This window comes from Micromesistius poutassou (assembly GCF_964030765.1).
Source record: "Micromesistius poutassou genome assembly, chromosome: 12".
In the NCBI taxonomy this organism is placed as follows: Eukaryota; Metazoa; Chordata; class Actinopteri; order Gadiformes; family Gadidae; genus Micromesistius; species Micromesistius poutassou.
In genome coordinates this window covers 105,001-126,780 of record NC_140282.1, presented here as the reverse complement: position 1 = coordinate 126,780, position 21,780 = coordinate 105,001, and the positions used below count along the sequence as shown (strand labels likewise).

General features: G+C 48.6%; 3 protein-coding genes across 4 annotated transcripts in view; 2 read left to right on the top strand and 1 right to left on the bottom strand.

The window, feature by feature from the left end:
* The window catches only part of neto2a (neuropilin (NRP) and tolloid (TLL)-like 2a), a gene marked incomplete at both ends in the record, with an annotated part of 11,052 nt that extends 5,055 nt beyond the window's left edge, over window positions 1–5,997 (top strand). Inside the window, 4 exons of the mRNA XM_084475842.1 lie at window positions 1,333–1,561; window positions 4,022–4,135; window positions 4,815–4,945; window positions 5,038–5,997. Coding sequence (XP_084331968.1) covers window positions 1,333–1,561; window positions 4,022–4,135; window positions 4,815–4,945; window positions 5,038–5,997 — 1,434 coding nt within the window. The remainder of the gene's footprint in view (window positions 1–1,332; window positions 1,562–4,021; window positions 4,136–4,814; window positions 4,946–5,037) is intronic.
* Window positions 5,998–10,789: 4,792 nt separating this feature from the next.
* dnaja2a (DnaJ heat shock protein family (Hsp40) member A2a) lies at window positions 10,790–18,879 on the top strand. Its single transcript, XM_084476253.1, has 9 exons — window positions 10,790–10,926; window positions 11,769–11,828; window positions 13,113–13,342; window positions 13,432–13,512; window positions 13,620–13,753; window positions 13,833–14,029; window positions 15,606–15,750; window positions 16,202–16,329; window positions 17,761–18,879. Exons 1-9 carry the CDS (start codon window positions 10,849–10,851, stop codon window positions 17,947–17,949), a joined length of 1,242 nt encoding a protein of 413 aa, XP_084332379.1. The 5' UTR covers window positions 10,790–10,848; the 3' UTR covers window positions 17,950–18,879.
* Window positions 18,880–19,964: 1,085 nt separating this feature from the next.
* Window positions 19,965–21,780, bottom strand: part of wdr59 (WD repeat domain 59) — a gene marked incomplete at its 5' end in the record, with an annotated part of 15,000 nt that continues 13,184 nt past the window's right edge. For both annotated transcript variants that reach the window (XM_084476125.1, XM_084476126.1), the window contains 2 exons: window positions 19,965–20,559; window positions 21,402–21,544. In XM_084476125.1, the coding sequence (XP_084332251.1) occupies window positions 20,324–20,559; window positions 21,402–21,544 (379 nt within the window). In that variant the 3' untranslated portion in view covers window positions 19,965–20,323. The remainder of the gene's footprint in view (window positions 20,560–21,401; window positions 21,545–21,780) is intronic.

Here is a 21,780-nt window from a genome sequence, read left to right as displayed (position 1 = left end):
GCCCCTCCCTTGCCCCTCCCCCGCCCCTCCCTCGCCCCTCCCTCGCCCCTCCCCCGCCCCTCCCTCGCCCCTCCCTCGCCCCTCCCTCGCCCCTAACTCGCCCCTCACTGGCCCCTCCCTCGCCCCTCCCTCGCCCCTCCCTCGCCCTAACTAGCCCCTCACTCGCCCCTCACTCGCCCCTAACTCGCCCCTCCCTCGCCCCTCACTGGCCCCTCCCTCGCCCCTCCCTGGCCCTCACTCGCCCCTCCCTCGCCCCTCCCTCGCCCCTCCCTCGCCCCTCCCATATGACTTCAGATCGGAGGGTGTCATTTATTTTAATTTTATTTTTATCCGTGCCAGAGACACCATACCCAATCGATAGTGTTACCCATACATTCATACTTTCTTTACTATTTCAAATGGGTAAAATTGTATTTAGGAAGTCCGCGACTGAGTCCTACCCCCTCCTGATGAAGGTATCTGCCCTACTTCCTAACTAAACAAAGTGAATAATCTCACCCTAGATGAACAAATGAGGAAATTCTTCTGACTGCATTGAAAAGAGTACACTTGCTTTGGAGATCCTCTTTCTTTGTGTGTAACCCAAAAACATCCTTCAGCTTAGAGTCAAATTAAACAGAGGGACAGAATATTGTAGAGCAAACTCAATCTCCTCCCTCTGGGAAGGATTCCCACGCTGGACGAGAACAGACTGAAGGTCTTGAGCAGCACTGGGCTCTGGGAGCCAGTGCCATGCTGAGCAGACGATGTGATCCTAGTAATTACCTCTCTCTGCCTGGGGGGTCATTACCAATCACCTCCACGTCGGAGCTCATCACTGCATGCCCCGGGCACATCCTGATAAGCAAAGCCATTAGTGTTGATGCACCATCATCTCATTATTAGACACTTGTTCAGCTAAGACAATCAGTACAGACTGACTGGACAGAAATCATTCAAGTTTGCATGATCATTTTTGTCTGTGGAAGATATTACACAGTGTATGTCCAGTCTGGACATGGACCGACATATTGGGTCTGGAATGGTCTGTGGGGCCCTGAAATAAACTGGTTGGAGAAGAGACTATAGAAGAAAAAATAGGATATATGATTCACGATGTGTGTTAAGACTCAACCTGTGACAGACCAACATCAGACCAGATCAAATTAAATGATCTGGCACCAAGCTGAATACATGACTCCTCTGGAACGCCAACCACACGTCTCCATATCCTCTCACCTACATATACGATATATGTCTATATCATATATAGATATATAGATATAAGCATCACCTAGTTATATGATAGATATATAGTTCTATAGTTGAGCAGTGGGCTGTCCTCTGTTCCAGATCTACCTGCGCTTCATGGAGTACCAGATGGAACACTCCAACGAGTGCAAGAAGAACTTTGTGGCGGTGTACGACGGCAGCAGCGCCATTGAGAACCTCAAGGCCAAGTTCTGCAGCACGGTGGCCAATGACGTCATGCTGGACAGCGGCGTGGGCGTGGTCCGCATGTGGGCCGACGAGAAGAGCCGGCTCAGCCGCTTCCGGATGCTCTTCACCTCCTTCGTCGACCGTGAGTCCCACAGGCTCCTCCTCCTCACAGACCACGCCCCTCCCACAGGCTCCTCCTCCTCACAGACCACGCCCCTCCCACAGGCTCCTCCTCCTCACAGACCACAGGCTCCTCCCACAGGCTCCTCCCCCTCACAGACTACGCCCCTCCCACAGGCTCCTCCTCCTCACAGACCACCTGACGTAGCTACCTGATGTAGCCATCTGACGTAGCCACCTGACGTAACCAACTGATGTAACCACCTGATGTGTGGCACCTAACTAGTAACGACACCACCTAACGACACCACCTGACGTAGCCACTAATATAATATTATGGAGGGTCCCTAATATAACATTATGGAGGGGCCCATAATATCATATCAATATATATATATATTAATATTAATCCTAGTACTTAGTTGTGTAGCATCTTATCCTATCTATCTCTGTTGTATGCTTCTTATAGAGAGACAGTGACAGATGGTAAAACACAGATGTGTGATTGTGGGGAATAATATAGTTTGAGATAGGATATCAGGATCAAACCCTAGATAACCAACCAACCAACTAACCCATCAAACGATAGATCTAACCAGATCAAACCATGTACAGGAAGGGAGGGTTTGACGAGGGCGCCCTGCATCACCCAGCAAGTTCTCCAGCAGCCCCTTTTATGAATTTGAATAGTGGAATAGTAACTAACCCTAAACTAACCCTAACCCTATACTAACCCCCACATCCATTATGAGACTGGGATGGGAGGTTTGCACTGAGCTGAAGTGCGTTGTCCTTCTCTCAGTATGTGATGATGATAGGGTTAGGGTTAGGGTTAGGGTTAGGCTATGTGATGATGTGATGAAGAGATAGCCATCGGCTGCAGGCCAAAATAAAACCTACTTGCTGCTCCTTCTACCTCTCTTCCAAACAAGCAATTAATGGGAGGCTATCAGTGTATCTATAGTCTTTAATCATCGCTGAACTGGGGATGGCGTTAATGGGGCTGGGCTGTGTTTAATTATCTAACTAGTGAGTGCATTAGACGGATAAATGGAGGCGGGAATAGAACCTGCTGAAGGGTACTTCACAATCTAGCAACACTGTGTGTGTGTGTGTGTGTGTGTGTGTGTGTGTGTGTGTGTGTGTGTGTGTGTGTGTGTGTGTGTGTGTGCGTGCGTACTTGTGTCTGTGTGTGCGTGTGTGTGTGTGCATGCGTACTTGTGTCTGTGTGTGTGTGTGTGTGTGTGTGTGTGCTTGCCTGCGTGCATATGGAAGGCTAAAGCGGTCCAAACTACGCCTCATTGTAGACATGACAACATGTATTAGTTAATACATGTTATATGTTACATGTTACATGTTATATATGGCGTTTAAACAACGTATTTTACCACATTTTTAACTCTTAAAACAACGTGTATTAAGACACGTTTTTGATAACAGTCAAATGAATAAGCTCCTCCTCTTGATCCTCACATCCAGTAATAATGAACCTCTCCACCCAATCAACACTGACCTTAGTAAGACCACAGCAGACCATCAAAGATCTTCATTATTCACTCCTCTACACTATGAGGCTCTGTCGCGTGTTTAAACCAGTTTAATTCACTGTAGACTGCAGTGCACCCTAACTCTACATCTGGATGTTCAGTCAGGTGGTTTTACCAAGAGGCAGTATTCATTCACCAAGTAAAATAAATACTGATGATTATTAATGTTTTGAAGTCAAAGTCAAACGAAGTCAAACTCCTCATAATATGGGTTTAATCTATGTTGAATATTATATTTATTGATGTGCTTGTGGAGGTTGTTCATTCATGATGGAGCTGATTTTAATCCCATCAATATAATGTTGGATAATGAATAATGAAACAGGATATTGTAACCCTTTCAAATCACAAGCTTCATCTGGAATGAGCCATTAGACCACAAGGTTTAATGTAACATTATACGAGCCATCATTTAGTTTCAATGTGCGTTTAATTTATGTGAGACTGCTAGCAGAGTGAATGAACTGATGACACCTAGTGGGCGTTTACAGGCCGTCAGGTTGAGCAGCAGAACCAGCGTTCATGTGACCTCTTTAAATAATGTTCAGTATTGAGGCTGGCAGACATGTGGGGGGCTGAGGCGTGATGCTTATTGTATATACATACTATATTATACACACATCTTATTGTATACATACTATATTATACACACATCTTATTGTATATACATACTATATTATACACACATCTTATTGTATACATACTATATTATACACACATCTTATTGTATACATACTATATTATACACACATCTTATTGTATACATACTATATTATACACACATCTTATTGTATATACATACTATATTATACACACATCTTATTGTATATACATATTATATTATACACACATCAAGCCCACCCTGTACCTTCACCTTACTACTGCGCTGCCGTCGTCGCTCTAAAATGTGTTTATTTGATCGTTTCAACCTTCAGCTCCGTGCTCAGCAAACACGTTCTTCTGCCACAGCAACATGTGCATCAACAACTCGTTGGTGTGTAACGGGGTTCAGAACTGTGTCTACCCCTGGGATGAGAACCATTGCAAAGGTAAAGGCTTCTCTTTGCTCAGCTGGAACCCATCAGGGTTTTTCTGTTCTCAGATCTAATAACAATTTCCAACTTGGGTTCTTTATACCACCTCTGTTCACCTGCTCACCTGTATTCCTCCCTCTCTCCCCATCCCCCTTTCCCCCTCTCTCCCCTTTCTCTCCCCCTCCACCTCTCTATCCCCCCTCCCTCCCTCCCTCCCCCTCTCCCCCACTCCCCCTCTCTCCCCACTCCCCTCTCCCCCCTCCCCCCTTTCCCCTCTCCTCCTCTCCCCTCTCCCCTCTCCCCCTCACTCCCTCCCCCTCTCTCCCCACTCCCCCCCTCTCCCCTCTCCCCCCTCCCCCCTTTCCCCTCTCCTCCTCTCCCCTCTCCCCTCTCCCCCTCACTCCCTCCCCTCTCCCCCTCTCCCCCTCACTCCCCCTCACTCCCCCCCTCCCTCCTCTCCCCTTTCCCCCTCACTCCCCCCCTCCCTCCCCTACCCCTCTCCCCCTCTCCCCCTCACTCCCCCTCTCCCCTCTCCCCCTCCCTCCTCTCCCCTCTCCCCCCTCTCTCCCTCACTCCCTCCCCTCTCCCCTGTCCCCCTCTCCCCTCCCATCTCTCCCCCTCACTCCCCCCCTCCCTCCTCTCCCCTCTCCCCTCTCCCCCTCTCCCCTCTCCCCTCTCCCCCTCTCCGCCTCAGAGAAGCGCTACAAGGGGTTATTCCACCAGATCACCCGGACCCACGGGACAGTGATCGGGGTGTCGTCGGGCGTGGTTCTGGTCCTCCTCATCATCTCCATCCTGGTCCAGATGAAGCAGCCCCGGAAGAAGGTGAGCTGGCCGCTGCCCTCCTGATGCGTCCGTATCTCCTCCTTCAGCAGCCAATCACCTGCTGTTGTTGTTGTTGTTGTTGTTGTTCCCAGGTGGTGGCGCGGCGGCCCGGGGTCTTCAACAAGGCGGGCTTCCAGGAGGTGTTTGACCCGCCGCACTACGAGCTCTTCTCCCTGCGGGACAAGGAGGTGTCCTCGGAGCTGGCCGACCTCTCCGAGGAGCTGGACAGCTTCCAGAAGCTGCGGCGCTCGTCCACACTGTCCCGCTGCGTCCACGAGCACCACTGCGGCTCGCAGGCCTCGGTGGCTACAGGGGGCGGCTGCGGAGGGGGAGGGGGAGCCGGAGGTGCAGGTGGAGGTGCAGGTGGAGGTGCAGGTGGAGGTGCTGGTGGGGCTGGTGGTACTGGTGGCGGAGGCAGCAGCAGCGGCAGCATGAAGCACAGCCGCACCACCCTGAGCTCCATGGAGCTGTCCTACCACAATGACTTCTCCAAGCCTCCGCCCATGAAGACCTTTAACTCCACCTCCAGCTACAAGAAGGGTTGCTACGGCTACAAGCCCCACCCCCAGACTCACGAGTGTGACCCGCAGGCGGAGGACCGCGTCCTGGAGGAGATCCCCTGTGAGATCTACGTCCGCGGGGGGGGAGGAGGGGGAGGCATCGGAGGAGGGGTTGGCCTGGCAGGAGGAGTGAGTATGGCCAGCGCAAGCAACATGGTGGGGGGTATGGGTGGTGGTATGGGAGGGGGTATGGGTGGTGGTATGGGTGGTGGTATGGGAGGGGGCATGGGTGGGGGTATGGGTGGTGGTATGGGAGGGGGTATGGGTGGTGGTATGGGTGGGGGTATGGGAGGGGGTATGGGTGGGGGTATGGGAGGGGGTATGGGTGGTGGTATGGGAGGGGGTATGGGTGGTGGTATGGGAGGGGGCATGGCTGGGGGTATGGGTGGGGGCATGGGAGGGGGCTGTGGGACCCTCAGTCTCCGTGGCAATAGCACCCGCAACAGCACCAATGTGGTGGACCAGCAGCGTACGATGTCCATGGACTTCTAGGGACCAGGAGGGTTGAGTCAGGGTGGGAGGTGGAGTCAGAGGGTGGAGGTGGAGTCAGGTGGTGGAGGTGGAATCAGATGGTGGAGGCGGAGTCAGACGGTGGAGGTGGAGTCAGACGGTGGGAGGTGGAGTCAGAGGGTGGAGGTGGAGTCAGATGGTGGAGGTGGAGTCAGAGGGTGGAGGTGGAGTCAGACGGTGGGAGGTGGAGTCAGAGGGTGGAGGTGGAGTCAGGGTGGGAGGTGGAGTCAGAGGGTGGAGGTGGAGTCAGGGTGGGAGGTGGAGTCAGAGGGTGGAGGTGGAGTCAGAGGGTGGAGGTGGAGTCAGGGTGGGAGGTGGAGTCAGACGGTGGAGGCGGAGTCAGACGGTGGAGGTGGAGTCAGACGGTGGAGGCGCAGTCAGACGGTGGAGGCGGAGTCAGAGGGTGGAGGTGGAGTCAGAGGGTGGAGGTGTCAGGCAGGTTCACATGTTCACATGTGTCCTGAATCTCTGGAGGCTTCTAAAGAAGAACGTGTGGGAGACGAGAGCTTCTCGGGGTTTGACGTCCTCATCTCCATGGCAACACCATCTCGCTGGCATGGAGACCCTGGCCCTTATTTGGTTGCCTAGGAAGAGGCCACCGTTGAGATTTTCTTTTTTACACTTTCACCTGTCATGCAGAGATTTATGACGTACATATATATATATATGACACGTCTTATAATAATTTATTGAGTCTTTACTTTTGTCTGTGTATTGTATAATTAAACCAGAGTATAACCGGCCTCATGGTGTTGCTTGGCTTTTAACTTGTTGATCTTTTCGATGGTTGCTCAGATAAACTTTTCCATGTGTGCTGCTGGCATTGAAAATCATATTAATAATGAATGAAAAATGAGAGGAAAAACTGACAATGATACTTACATAAATGATTTCAGCTGTAAGCATTATTTTATTAAGAAAAAAAAACATGGGCCTACGATTAACTGTGCTCTATAAATTATCTTTGTCGGTCTGCGACCTTGGTGAGAATGTGTCACAAGAGGTCCTCTTCCCCGACGTTATGCACCTTGGGCTACGAAGTACAAACAAGCACAATGGGCGACGCTACGCCTGACGAGGCGTAGCGTGTAGCTGGGGCCAATGTTGTGAATCCCTGGTTGTAAGATGTTATCATGTTGAATTAAATGAGAGATTACTCACCCCTGTGCCCTTGTGTCCGATTTCTTCATGAGAAAGCTAAGATGTAAACATCACCTTTAAGGAAGAATTAACACTATAAAATATAAAATACAATATAAATATAAAATACACTGATGTGTGTGTGTTTGATCTCCATAAACCTGATAGATACACAACAATCATCAGAGGGGTATTTTTTATTTGATATGCAGCACTTTGGAATATAATAATGATATTCATATAAAACTGGTTGTTTTGCATTTAAGATTTCTATTTAGTCAACTTTTATAGCTATTGTTTTTTTTTATAGTTAAGTGGAGGTTACATTCCATTTCAAACATTGTATAATTGTTTGGACTCGAAATTACACTAAAATTACAAAAAAGTAGCCTATTGCTGCAAATGGCTTCGTTATAATTTGAATGTGAAATGCATTCATTGTTTATAGACACTACAAATAAAAGGACGACATGTAAAATACATTACTACATAGAATATATTTAACTCTTCTCGATTAAGGATGTCATATTTTTTTGTTTTTATTAACAGATGCTCAAATTACAGCACAATTGCAGTTCAAACAATGTCAAGTTCCATTCATGCATTTGGAAACATTTGCAAAAGTAAAAGTACAAAAATACTTAGCAAAAATAAACTATATCTCAGTATCGACAAAGAAAACTGATTCATACTCATCCAAATGAATATTTGGATGTACTAATATAAGTGTATAAATTCACGAATGGATCAGTAATTATCAAAATTGAAAATAAAAAGGTACAAAACCGGAATTTCTAGAGCATCGTATATCCCACCCCTGTGTGGTTCTCTATTTTCTATTATTCATATGAATATGTAGTCTGCATGGTTACATGTATGTTTGCACACTCACATGGATTTCTTTATTGAAAGGTTACATCTCTCTGGTCAGATTGAATCTAAAGAGGACAGAATGTTAATGGTTAATGTTAACGGACCCCAAATTTCCTGAAAGCTTGAGTTTTTTTTTCTTATGTTATATAATATTTTTTCCAGGTGTACCATGAGAGGCGAGTTAATTTATCCAGTGTCTTGGGGATGGTGAATCTGTCGATTTCCAATTTATTAGAATACATTTTTTTCACTGCAGTGCTGTAGAATAAAGTAGAATAAAGTATTTCTAACAGAACTCAAATCTCCTAATATTCAATTTGCAAACCTATTACCTTTGATATAACTGAGATACTATATTTCCAAATTATTCTATCACAGGGCAGTTCAAAAGCATGTGCAGGAGATCACCTTCATTGGCTTTACATCGCTGACACAAGGGAGAAATAGTATTGTTGAATTTATGTAATCTGTGAGAAGTGTAAAATGTTCTATGAAATATATTAAATTGGATTTGCCTATGCTTTGTGGAGATTAGTCTGTGCCTGCTTCAATCTTTGATATATATATATATAATATTTGAATTTTTATCCTCTGTAAAGACACAACCTAGATCATTTTCCCATTTTTTGGGGGGATATTTTATTATAGGTAAATTGTCATTAATAATGCCATATATGTGAGATGTTATTCCTTGTTGTTGTTATTCCTTGTCGTTGTACATCCTGCTATAAAGATATGTTTTGAAGGGGGATTCTTTTGGGATTTCAGAAAAGACATCTTTAGATTTTTCTTTAGCCCATTGCCTAATTTGTAAGAATTAAAAAAAAAAGATGTTTAGGAAGGTTGAATTTTTTCAGTTGTTGGAAATAAGCAAATGTATTGTTGATTGTTGTTTGTTGTTTAGATCTGCAATGGTTTGAATGTTCTTTTCTTTCCATCTATGTAGTGTTGTGTCAGCAATGTGATGTTGGGGTTACCCCATAGGGCAGTTTCCTGAGAAATTAAACTTTAATGTCCAAGAGAAAGTGACATTCCTGCCAAGCATTAAAAGAGTTCAGTATTAACAGTTTTTTTGTGAGCCAGACTAAACTTTTTTTGGTACCCATAAATAGAACTGTACATAGAGGAATAGTTTTCATCTCGTGCTGTTCTATAGATACCCATCTAACGTCAGCTTTTTTGGACTTTTATGGGGATACATTGAAAAAGATAAATAAATGTAGGTAAAATGTTTATTTTAATTGTATTAATTCTGCCGATAAGAGATAATGGGAGATCCATCCATCTGACAAGGTCTAATTAAGTTTTTTCCAATAGTTTTATGTAATTGTTATTAAATATCTGCCTCTCTGTATTGCATATGTGTATGCCAAGATATTTAAAACCATTAGTACACCATTTCAGTGGATCAGTGAGCAATCTAATATTATTATCCTGTATGTTAAGTGGTAATACCTCTCTTTTAGTGTAGTTTAGTAGTAGTAATTGATACCCGAGTTTGTGCTATATTCCTTTAAACATTGCCATAATGGGGGTACAGATTTATGTGGGTCGGTTATGTATAATAGTAAGTCATCAGCATAAAGGGAAAGTTTGTGTTCACTCAAACCAAATTTGATTCCAGCAATAGCAGGGTTGGATCGGATAGAAATGGCTAGTGGCTCGATCGCAAGTGCAAAAAGCAGGGGTGAGCTTGGACAGCCTTGTCGGCAGCCTCTGGCTAATGAGAAAGTTTCAGAAAGGACATCATTTGTTAAAATGTTGGCCTTATGAGCATTAAATATTTTTTTAAGGATGCCATTTTTTGACATTGAAGTGAATATTTACCATGCGTTCAACTCTGCACTGTCAACCTGTACCACTGGGGGCAGCACTGAGCGACACACCGCCACCTGTACCACTGGGGGCAGCACCGAGCGACGCACCGCCAACCTGTACCACTGGGGGCAGCACCGAGCGACGCACCACCAACCTGTACAGCTGGCGAATGTGATTTTCGTAGGCAGAATCCAGAAGATTCATGAATATTAACAAGGGGATAGCCGGAGATTATCCAATCACGTTGGTTTAAATCCGTGACGTGGCTGCAGGGTAGGTAACTTAAATTGTAATGTATATTAAACTAACGCTAGTCAAACAGATTTCTCTGATAGGGTTACAGTTAGGGTTAGGGTTAGGGTTAGGGTTAGGAGTTAGCGTGTGAGTTTGCCTGACAGGCTGCCTGTCCGATCCTGGCGCTTGAGGCGGGACTTTTTCCGGATTCCACCTACGAAAAACACAGTCGCGTACAGCTGGGGGCAGCACTGAGTGACGCATCGCCAACCTGTACCACTGGGGGCAGCACTGAGTGACGCATCGCCAACCTGTACCACTGGGGGCAGCACCGAGCAACGCACCGCCAACCTGTACCGCTGGGGGCAGCACCGAGCGACGCACCGCCAACCTGTACCGCTGGGGGCAGCACCGAGCGACGCACCGCCAACCTGTACCGCTGGGGGAAGCACCGAGCGACGCACCGCCAACCTGTACCGCTGGGGGCAGCACCGAGCGACACACCGCCAACCTGTACCGCTGGGGGCAGCACCGAGCGTCACACCGCCAACCTGTACCGCTGGGGGCAGCACCGAGCGACGCACCGCCAACCTGTACCGCTGGGGGCAGCACCGAGCGACACACCGCCAACCTGTACCGCTGGGGGCAGCACCGAGCGCCCGGCGCTGTGAAATGACGGAAGCCAACAGCGTCGAGAAGAAGAGTTTTTCCACCGGCTCTTTTCTTTCACCTCCGCCTCCCCGCTGAACGTCCATCTCGAGTCAAACTATGGCGAATGTGGTGGATACCAAACTGTACGACATCCTGGGGGTCACCCCGACGGCCACCGAGAACGAGCTGAAGAAGGTAAACCGCTGGGCGTCAAAACATCAAATCAACTCAACTCGTCTGGGTTAAGTTTCGGTGGCAACCAGGAAGTGCGTTGCTATGCGTACCTAGCTAGCGTTAGCCGCTAACGTTAGCCGCTAGCGTTAGCCACGACGTGGGCTAGCTGGCCTACTGTTTCACATCATCACGATAGTGTCGGTTTGTCCTTCTGTCGCTCAACAAAACACGAGCAGCTGAATTTAATTGATTGGTTTAGTCTTGATTGAGGTATATATTGATCTATATCTATATAGATATCTATATCTATATAGATGAGTACGACGTGCTCCTTTAGCTACACAAGTCACCTTAAGTTAGCTCATTCAGTTAGCTCACCTAGCCTAGGTTCCCGGGCTGAGGGAACACATAACAGCCTGTCTCACATGATGTCACAGCCTGTCTCACATGATGTCACACACAGCCTGTCTCACATGATGTCACAGCCTGTCTCACATGATGTCTTATATGATGTCACAGCCTGTCTTATATGATGTCACAGCCTGTCTCACATGATGTCACAGCCTGTCTCACATGATGTCTTATATGATGTCACAGCCTGTCTTATATGATGTCACAGCCTGTCTTATATGATGTCACAGCCTGTCTTATATGATGTCATAGACAGCCTGTATTGCATAGCTTCACACACAGCCTGAGGTCTTTAATAACCTAAAACAATGTATTGATTGTGGGTTGGTAGGATTATGGTTGTAACGGCTGTAGATGAAGCATTACCACGGTCCAGTTCTAACCTAATATACATCTTGGTTTAACCCGTTTTGCTAACTTCTGGCACTCTCTCCCTGTTTGGTTTATTCCAGGCTTATCGGAAACTGGCGAAAGAATACCATCCAGACAAGAACCCCAATGCTGGAGATAAGGTAACACAAATATATATATATGTATGTATATATATATGTATGTATATATGTGTATGTATATATGTCTCTATAATGTCATTGTATGTGCACTCTCCCTTTGTCTAACCCTAGCCATTGGTATCCAACCCTTTTAGCGGTTTTAGTTAAACTGGAATATAAAAAAGTTTTTCATCAAGGTTGGGCATTGATTTTCCTTCACAGGGGATTTTGAGGTTTAGACCTAAAAGGGAAATGGCTATATCAATACTTCATTAGTGAGATACCTGTGTAGGTTTTGAGTATTTTCAGAAGGTTTATTTGAAGAAGAATAAAATAATAATAATGATGATCAGCTGTTATGATGGTCATAAATTACAATAACCCTCATCTCATAGTTACTAATATGGTTCCAACCTTTTGCATTGATTGGTTCTCTCCATTACGTGCCAGTTGGCCTTGTTAACTTTAAGATAGTTGGTCTTTCCTCACCTGTCTGAGGATTGATCCTTAGAATAAAAATGTGTTCATGTTGCACTGATCAAGGTCCTGTTATCCAGTAATCGCCTGCAACTTTAGTGTAGTGACGAGTAAAAAAATCATAGAAATTTTGACATCCAATTGTCAAAATTCCCGCCCCCTGTGGTTACGGTTGCTAAGCCCGTGAAGCACCTGTCAGTATTGCGTTTTCATTGATGTTGTTGAGATATTCCAGCGAGATACACATATTTCCAGCATAATAGTTCTGAAATATCAGAAGTATTGTTGATGAAGGGCATTAAGATGGTCCCAAGCATCAGATACCAGCGTCCATCTTCTCTGGACACGCCTCCCGTTGCTAGGATTGGTCATAGGTCGTTCTAGGGAGCGCCTTAGCCAAGGGTCAATTGGATCGAAAACCCAGCTGGTCTCCTATTAAACTAACCCTTTAACACAGTAGTTAAACTAACCCTTTAACACAGTAGTTAAATGTTCATGCCCAGTAGTTAAACTAACCCCTTTATGCCCAGTAGTCTGTGTTTGTCTCTGTATCAGAGTGAGTGGTACTAACCCCCCAGTGTTTGTCTCTGTATTCAGTGAGTGGTACTAACCCCCCAGTGTTTGTCTCTGTATTCAGTGAGTGGTACTAACCCCCCAGTGTTTGTCTCTGTATTCAGTGAGTGGTACTAACCCCCCAGTGTTTGTCTCTGTATTCAGTGAGTGGTACTAACCCCCCAGTGTTTGTCTCTGTATTCAGTGAGTGGTACTACCCCCCAGTGTTTGTCTCTGTATTCAGTGAGTGGTACTAACCCCCCTGGTCTCCTCCAGTTCAAAGAGATCAGCTTCGCCTACGAGGTGCTCACCAACCCTGAGAAGAAGGAGCTGTACGACCGCTATGGCGAGCAGGGCCTCCGGGAGGGCGGCGGGGGCGGGGCCGGCATGGACGACATCTTCTCCCACATCTTCGGCGGCGGCCTCTTCGGCTTCATGGGGGGTCAGGGGGGTCGCTCCCGCAACGGGGGCCGGAGGAGAGGGGAGGACATGGTGCACCCCCTCAAGTAAGACCTGGGAGATCTACCGGCAACGCTGGCTTTACCAGTACTAGTAAAGTCCTAGTAACAGTCAACATGCTGCTGTCTCTCCACAGGGTCACCCTGGAAGACCTTTACAACGGGAAAACTACTAAACTACAACTTAGCAAGAATGTGCTCTGCAGCACCTGTAACGGGTGAGTCTGGAGCCGTGTTCTTCTTCCTGCCAGCTGCAGCTTCCTGTACACCACGGTGGGCTACCTGCACCTTCTCCTCACATGTTGTGATGTTTGTGCCGCTGCAGGCAAGGAGGCAAGACGGGGGCGGTGCAGAAGTGTGGGACCTGCCGGGGCCGCGGCATGAGGATCATGATCAGACAGCTGGCCCCCGGGATGGTCCAACAGATGCAGTCTGTGTGTACAGACTGTAACGGGGAAGGTGGGCGCGCCGCACTGACACGCGCCTCAGGCTCAGGAGCCTCAACCTCAACCTTAACCCTCTGCCCTCATGTTCCTAGGTGAGGTGATCAGCGAGAAGGACCGCTGTAAAAAGTGTGAGGGCAAGAAGGTGGTGAAGGAGGTGAAGATCCTGGAGGTGCACGTGGATAAGGGCATGAAGCACGGCCAGAAGATCACCTTCGGAGGAGAGGCGGACCAGGCACCGGGCGTAGAGCCTGGAGACATCGTCCTGGTCCTACAGGAGAAGGAGCATGAGGTCAGTGGAGCTCAACGTAGAAGAACCAGTGTGTCTCATATGATCTCCAACATGGTTATCCATGTTATGTTGTCACTAACTGGACCAACTGTCTTTTAGAGACAGGCATTCTGCCTGGACCGCAGGGTGTGTAGTCCTCGTGGTGTTTACTCTGACGTCACGGTGAAGGGACTCAGGCGGAGAGGTGTGTGTGGGTCTCCGTCTGGCTGGCGGTTGAGGAGTAGGTTGTGTGTGTGTGGGTCTCCGTCTGGCTGGCGGTTGAGGAGTAGGTTGTGTGTGTGTGGGTCTCCGTCTGGCTGGCGGTTGAGGAGTAGGTTGTGTGTGTGTGGGTCTCCGTCTGGCTGGCGGTTGAGGAGTAGGTTGTGTGTGTGTGGGTCTCCGTCTGGCTGGCGGTTGAGGAGTAGGTTGTGTGTGTGTGGGTCTCCGTCTGGCTGGCGGTTGAGGAGTAGGTTGTGTGTGTGTGGACGTATGAAGCTCTGTCTGAGCAGCGGTTCATTTTGATCACTTCTGAAAGAGGGTTCTGCTCCCCAGACACTTGTAGTAGAACGCTGTGGTTTGTGTTCATACAACATCGCTCATTATAACGCGTGGGTCGTAACCATGGGGATACCACGCCCCCTCCATGTCTAGCTCCTCCACTGTAGCGGGTGTGTTGTGACGTAGACGTAACGATGTGAACCCCAGATCACGTTCCCCGCCTCCTCATTCTAATACGGTGTGGCTCAGCTCAGCAGTCAGCTCTTTGGCTCACAGGTTAAATGGGCCGTGCTCATGCTAAACAGCAAAAGCAGAGATAATTATCACTTTCCAGATCAAACCTTTTTAATGAGTTTGTTCAGAGGTGTCAGGGTGTGTGGAGCTCACCTGCTGCTGTCCGGGAGCCGAGGGCCCAGCTGGGGAGCACAGCTTCTCTTGACGGCTCAAGTGTACCAAGCAGTCTGCATTTCAATGGTGTCACCACCAGTTAAATGGTCTCCTTGGCAACTGGTCATTGTGAGTGATGGCGATAAAAGGAATGAATCCGGGAGGCGCGTTATGTCTGCATAAAGAGCGCTGTCCTTCGTGTGGATTTATTTCTATACATGTGTTTACATTCTGACACATTGGGATAACAAATTGCACAAGAAGTTAAATGTGTTTTGACGTCTCTCGCATGGCCTCTCATCTAGGAGTTGGGGTTATTATGGGATTGGATTGAGCCCCCCCTCCAAACCAGGATCACGAGGGCCCCCTTTAAGTCCTCGACAGGTGGTTGGGTTCAGGCTTGAAGCTCCTCCGGCGTTCAGGCCGCGGTGGACGTAACATTTTCCTCCACATTTGGCACAACTGCTCTCATTGAAGGAGAGAACTCTTCTGATCAGAGCGGTTAATGGAGACGATCCAAACTAAGCAAAAGCCATTCACTAGTAAGGCGTCAGCCGAGTGTAACGTGGTCATTTGGGTTCATTTATGTTCCCGTGGTTCTGATAGATTAGTCGTTAACAGTTCGACTAGTCGAGTCTAGGGGTGTCACATGATGAATGCGCTGATATGCTTGGCTGGTGGGAGGATTAATGCTCTGATGTTTCCTCTGCAGACTTACAAGCGAGAAGCCAACGACCTGCACATGACTCACCGGATCGGCCTGGTGGAAGCTCTGTGTGGCTTCCAGTTCACCCTGAAGCACCTGGACGCCCGGCAGATCGTCGTCAAGTACCCCGCCGGCAAAGTCATCGAGCCAGGTGAGTCCTCAGTCAGGGCAGTAGGGGGCGCTGTACTGAGTCAGGGCAGTAGGGGGCGCTGTACTGAGTCAGGGCAGTAGGGGGCGCTGTACTGAGTCAGGGCAGTAGGGGGCGCTGTACTGAGTCAGGGCAGTAGGGGGCGCTGTACTGAGTCAGGGCAGTAGGGGGCGCTGTACTGAGTCAGGGCAGTAGGGGGCGCTGTACTGAGTCAGGGCAGTAGGGGGCGCTGTACTCCTGACTCAGGGTGGGCAGTCTGGACCAAACACTTCCGGCCAAAGTCCACTTGACTAATAAAAGAACTGATGTACTTGACTGGACTCCACCCACGCTGTCAAGCACTGGGTGCTTTACTGCAACCGGCCACCAGTGGGGGGTGTTTCACTGCAACCGGCCACCAGTGGGGGGTGTTTCACTGCAACCATGAGTGTTAAACGTGCCTCCATCTCCCCAGGCTCGGTGCGGGTGGTGCGGGGGGAGGGGATGCCCCAGTACCGGAACCCCTTCGAGAAGGGAGACCTCTACATCAAGTTTGACGTCCAGTTCCCCAGCAACAACTGGATCAGCCCGGAGAAGCTGACGGTAAGGGTTAGAGGATAGAGGTTAGGGGCTAGAGGGTAGGGTTAGAGGCTAGGGGGTAGGGTTAGAGGGTAGGGGGTAGGGGTTAGAGGATAGAGGCTGCTCAGATCAGAGGCACTGACGGTTAGGGGTTAGAGGTTAGGGGCTAGAGGGTAGGGTTAGGGGCTAGGGGGTAGGGTTAGAGGGTAGGGGTTAGAGGATAGAGGCTGCTCAGATCAGAGGCACTGACGGTTAGGGGTTAGAGGTTAGGGTTAGAGGCTAGGGGTTAGAGGCTAGAGGGTAGGGTTAGAGGCTAGGGGTTAGGGTTAGAGGCTAGGGGGTAGGGGTTAGAGGCTAGGGGTTAGAGGTTAGGGTTAGCGGCTAGGGGTTAGAGGTTAGGGTTAGAGGCTAGGGGTTAGAGGTTAGGGTTAGAGGCTAGGGGTTAGGGTTAGAGGTTAGGGTTAGAGGCTAGGGGGTAGGGGTTAGAGGCCGTTCAGATCAGAACAAAAAGCCTCCATATTCATTTGTTGATTCATGTCTAGGAAGAATTTAGTAAAGGTTTAGTAGTCCTCCAGCCTCTGTACATGAGGGGTTGATTAGGGGTTCAGTCGGGTTAGGGGTCACTGCTACATGAGGGGTTGATTAGGGGTTCAGTCGGGTTAGGGGTCACTGCTACATGAGGGGTTTGATTAGGGGTTCAGTCGGGTTAGGGGTCACTGCTACATGAGGGGTTGATTAGGGGTTCAGTCGGGTTAGGGGTCACTGCTACATGAGGGGTTGATTAGGGGTTCAGTCGGGTTAGGGGTCACTGCTACATGAGGGGTTGATTAGGGGTTCAGTCGGGTTAGGGGTCACTGTTACATGAGGGGTTGATTAGGGGTTCAGTCGGGTTAGGGGTCACTGCTACATGAGGGGTTGATTAGGGGTTCAGTCGGGTTAGGGGTCACTGCTACATGAGGGGTTGATTAGGGGTTCAGTCGGGTTAGGGGTCACTGCTACATGAGGGGTTGATTAGGGGTTCAGTCGGGTTAGGGGTCACTGTTACATGAGGGGTTGATTAGGGGTTCAGTCGGGTTAGGGGTCACTGCTACATGAGGGGTTGATTAGGGGTTCAGTCGGGTTAGGGGTCACTGCTACATGAGGGGTTGATTAGGGGTTCAGTCGGGTTAGGGGTCACTGCTACATGAGGGGTTGATTAGGGGTTCAGTCGGGTTAGGGGTCACTGCTACATGAGGGGTTGATTAGGGGTTCAGTCGGGTTAGGGGTCACTGCTACATGAGGGGTTGATTAGGGGTTCAGTCGGGTTAGGGGTCACTGCTACATGAGGGGTTGATTAGGGGTTCAGTCGGGTTAGGGGTCACTGCTACATGAGGGGTTGATTAGGGGTTCAGTCGGGTTAGGGGTCACTGCTACATGACCCTGGAGGTGAGGGAGCTGACGGTGTGTTCTCCTCAGGAGCTGGAGGACCTCCTCCCCTCGCGGTCCGAGGAGCCGGTGATCAGCGGGGAGACGGAGGAGGTGGACCTGCAGGACTACGACGCTGGGCAGGGCTCCTCGGGGGGCGGCCGGCGGGAGGCCTACAACGACAGCTCTGATGAGGAGGGGGGCCACCACGGCCCCGGGGTGCAGTGTGCCCACCAGTAGGACCCGCTCCACCCTGCGGGAGAACCTGTTCCACCTGGAGGGAACATGTTGGTTCCTCAGACCCATTGACCAAGTTCTCCCCATGCAATCAGAAAGTGAAAGTCTAAATTAAGCGATTTGTGAAGAGAGGTTTGTGTTCTGGGCTTGGTTTGTTTATTTATCTGTGGACTGTAAAACCTGGTCATTTATACATTGCATATGTTTATAAATGAGTCTTTGGATTGTTTCCCCCCCGATGTGACAGCAAACGCATGTAAACTCTTCATGCGACAAATGGACGTTTTCTTTTCTTCCACTAAATGTCAAATATCGTAGAAAGTACAGCAAGTGGGCATATTTCTAGGGTTGGACTTCCTGGACCCCCATATCGTACCTCCTGCTCAAAGGGGAGACCCCCGGACCCCCACCCTGCCCCCGCCCCTCCTCCCGCTCCTCCTCCTGCTCCTCCTCCTGCTCCTCCTCCAGAGGAGGAGCAGGCCTAGAAGGCTTTTCACGTTGTAATTTGTTGTTCAACGTGACTCCGCTGAGCCGTGAGATGAAGACCAGGATGCTGGACACTCACTGGTTCAGGCTTTCATTCACTCACTTGTTCATGGATTCATTCACTCTCCAGCCATTGTTAGAAATTGTTTATATATCTGCTTGATTTTTACTGGTTTTCTTGGTAGGTTGTTTTTACCTGTTATTTCCTTTCTATTGTTTTAATTCAAACGTTGTGTATAATATGATGAAACTGAACAGTACTTTTTCAGCTGCTGCGTTCACTGCTTTAGGATGTGATAACCCAGGACATTGGAGACCATTAGCTTGTTCAGACTGCTTTGGTTCCTACGCTGGATTTAAACAGTGGGACACACTTTATTCAAGCTGCAAACTTATGGAAAAATAAGATTGAAGTTGTTAAATAAAAAATTCAAATATCAAGCATTATACTTTGCTGATTTTTCAACTTATTACTTTGAACATCTACATGAGACTGCTCGCTGAAAGATCACCCGTACATCCACTGGGGGAGCTAGAAAGCACGTTATGATCCTAAACTGTAAACTTATAGATATAATGTACTACTAAATTTAGTCAGCTCCGTAACGCACTAAATAGTGTAGACCTCAACCCTTGATTGTCATAGGATAATAGCATTAATTAGTTAACAATGTCCTTGTTCCGTGTTGGCGTATGTGTGTGTGTATATATATACAGTAGGCCTACATATGTTTCCACTTTTCCTGGTTACAAGTGATGACCCACACACATGACTAACACGCGTAAAACTGACTTGATTCAACCATTTCAAATGGTGTGCATGTTTAGATTGTGTCCTCTTCCAAACGTAAAATAGGCCTACAATATGTTATATATAATCTGAACTGGTGTATAATGAGCCTACTTGTTTCCTGAGGCACACAAGCTAAGATGAAAAAACAAACATCACTTTATGTAAATTAAATGTGAAAAATAAGACAGTAACAGTAATTAGTTTTTACATATATAACATTTCAATATACAGACAGAACAAACTGTTTAACAGTAGTTTTTCCATTTACTACAGCCCAACTGTAGCTTTTCATTTGTGGGTGACGGTATATTCAAAGAACTGAAGTTACAATCTTCTTCAGTCAGGTCTTCAATATTACGGCTCACAAGCACACGACCGAAAGACAACCTGCTTCATCGAACAGATCCCAACTAACCGGTTGGGTTAGCAGGGTAAGGTTGAGAGTAAAGGCAGCTACACACCGGCGCCGAAGCGTCAAACCAACTGCCCGCATTGTTCCCGACATGCGGCGCGTCTAGCCACCCCTGGAGTGGGGCGGTAACCACCCCCGGTAACCACCCCCGCTGTGGGCGGTAACCACCCCCGGTGGGGCGGTAACCACCCCCGGTAACCACCCCCGCTGTGGGCGGTAACCACCCCCGGTAACCACCCCCTCTGTGGGCGGTAACCACCCCCTCTGTGGGCGGTAACCACCCCCGCTGTGGGCGGTAACCACCCCCGGTAACGCGGGGGTGGTTACCGCCCACAGCGGGGGGCAGTACGTCGGAAATAATGAACGAAATAATGGGGGAGGTTGATTTGACGCGCCGCTGTGTAGCTGCCTTAAGGGTGAGGGGGTTGGATGGGTTAGGGTCAGCAGGGTATGGGTTAGGGTCAGCAGGGTATGGGTTAGGGTCAGCAGGGTATGGGTTAGGGTCAGCAGGGTATGGGTTAGGGTCAGCAGGGTATGGGTTAGGGTCAGCAGGGTATGGGTTAGGGTCAGCAGGGTATGGGTTAGGGTCAGCAGGGTATGGGTTAGGGTCAGCAGGGTATGGGTTAGGGTCAGCAGGGTATGGGTTAGGGTCAGCAGGGTATGGGTTAGGGTCAGCAGGGTATGGGTCAGTAGGTGCTTTGCTGCAGGCAGTGGCAGCCACAGCCGGCGGGGCACTGGTCGTGCCGGCTGAACCAGTCCATCATGTGGCTGGTGTGGCCGCCGTGGCCGCAGCTCAGGCAGAAGTTGGAGGCCCCGCGTACGGCCACATGGCAGACGGCGCACTGGAAGCTCAGCCGCCGGCACGCCTCGCACTGCGTGCCGCGCGCCGGGCTGCGGCAGTGGCAGCAGAACACCCCGAACTCTGCAGCAGGACGGAGACATGGAGGTTAGGGGCTTCAGTCACCAGATTATATCCAGATTATATCCAGTACAACACCAGATTATATCCAGAACAACACCAGTTTATATCCAGATTATATACAGTACAACACCAGATTATATCCAGATTATATCCAGTACAACACCAGATTATATCCAGAACAACACCAGTTTATATCCAGATTATATCCAGTACAACACCAGATTATATCCAGAACAACACCAGTTTATATCCAGATTATATACAGTACAACACCAGATTATATCCAGTACAAAACCAGATTATATCCAGTACAACACCAGATTATATCCAGATTATATCCAGTACAACACCAGATTATATCCAGTACAACACCAGATTATATCCAGATTATATCCAGTACAACACCAGATTATATCCAGATTATATACAGTACAACACCAGATTATATCCAGTACAACACCACATTATATCCAGAACAACACCAGATTATATCCAGTACAACACCAGATTATATCCAGATTATATCCAGTACAACACCAGATTATATCCAGTACAACACCAGATTATATCCAGATTATATCCAGTACAACACCAGATTATATCCAGTACAACACCAGATTATATCCAGATTATATCCAGTACAACACCAGATTATATCCAGATTATATCCAGTACAACACCAGATTATATCCAGTACAACACCACATTATATCCAGATTATATCCAGTACAACACCACATTATATCCAGATTCTTCAGAAGCACATGAATTAGTAAATGTGGCATTATTGTTTGTGTGTATTATTTTCATTATTGTGTGTTTGTGTGTATCAGCCCACTGACCGATGCCCTTGTGCGGCTCCGGGGGGCAGGAGGTGAACTTGAGCACGTCGGCCCTCTTCTCCTTCAGCCCCCAGCGGTGCAGGATCTCCCCGTAGCACTTCTTAAAGTCATCGAACTGCAGCACATGGGCCGGATCCAGGAGCCTGGGGCCACAACGCCGCGTTAGGGAGGGTTAGGGGCCCCCAGGGGCCCTCAACACAGGGTTAGGGGCCCCCAGGGGCCCTCAACGCAGGGTTAGGGACCCCCAGTGGCCCTCAACACAGGGTTAGGGACCCCCAGGGGCCCTCAACATATGGTTAGGGACCCCCAGGGGCCCTCAACACAGGGTTAGGGACCCCCAGGGGCCCTCAACACAGGGTTAGGGACCCCCAGGGGCCCT

What these genes read in the sequence shown, in the direction of transcription:
- dnaja2a (XM_084476253.1), top strand. Translation starts at nt 10,849, where the DNA reads ATGGCGAATGTGGTGGATACCAAACTGTACGACATCCTGGGGGTCACC. An exon ending in CTCTGCAGCACCTGTAACGG is followed by an intron (nt 13,513 to 13,619) that starts GTGAGTCTGGAG and finishes GTGCCGCTGCAG; the next exon opens with GCAAGGAGGCAAGACGGGGG. An exon ending in TACAGGAGAAGGAGCATGAG is followed by an intron (nt 14,030 to 15,605) that starts GTCAGTGGAGCT and finishes TTTCCTCTGCAG; the next exon opens with ACTTACAAGCGAGAAGCCAA.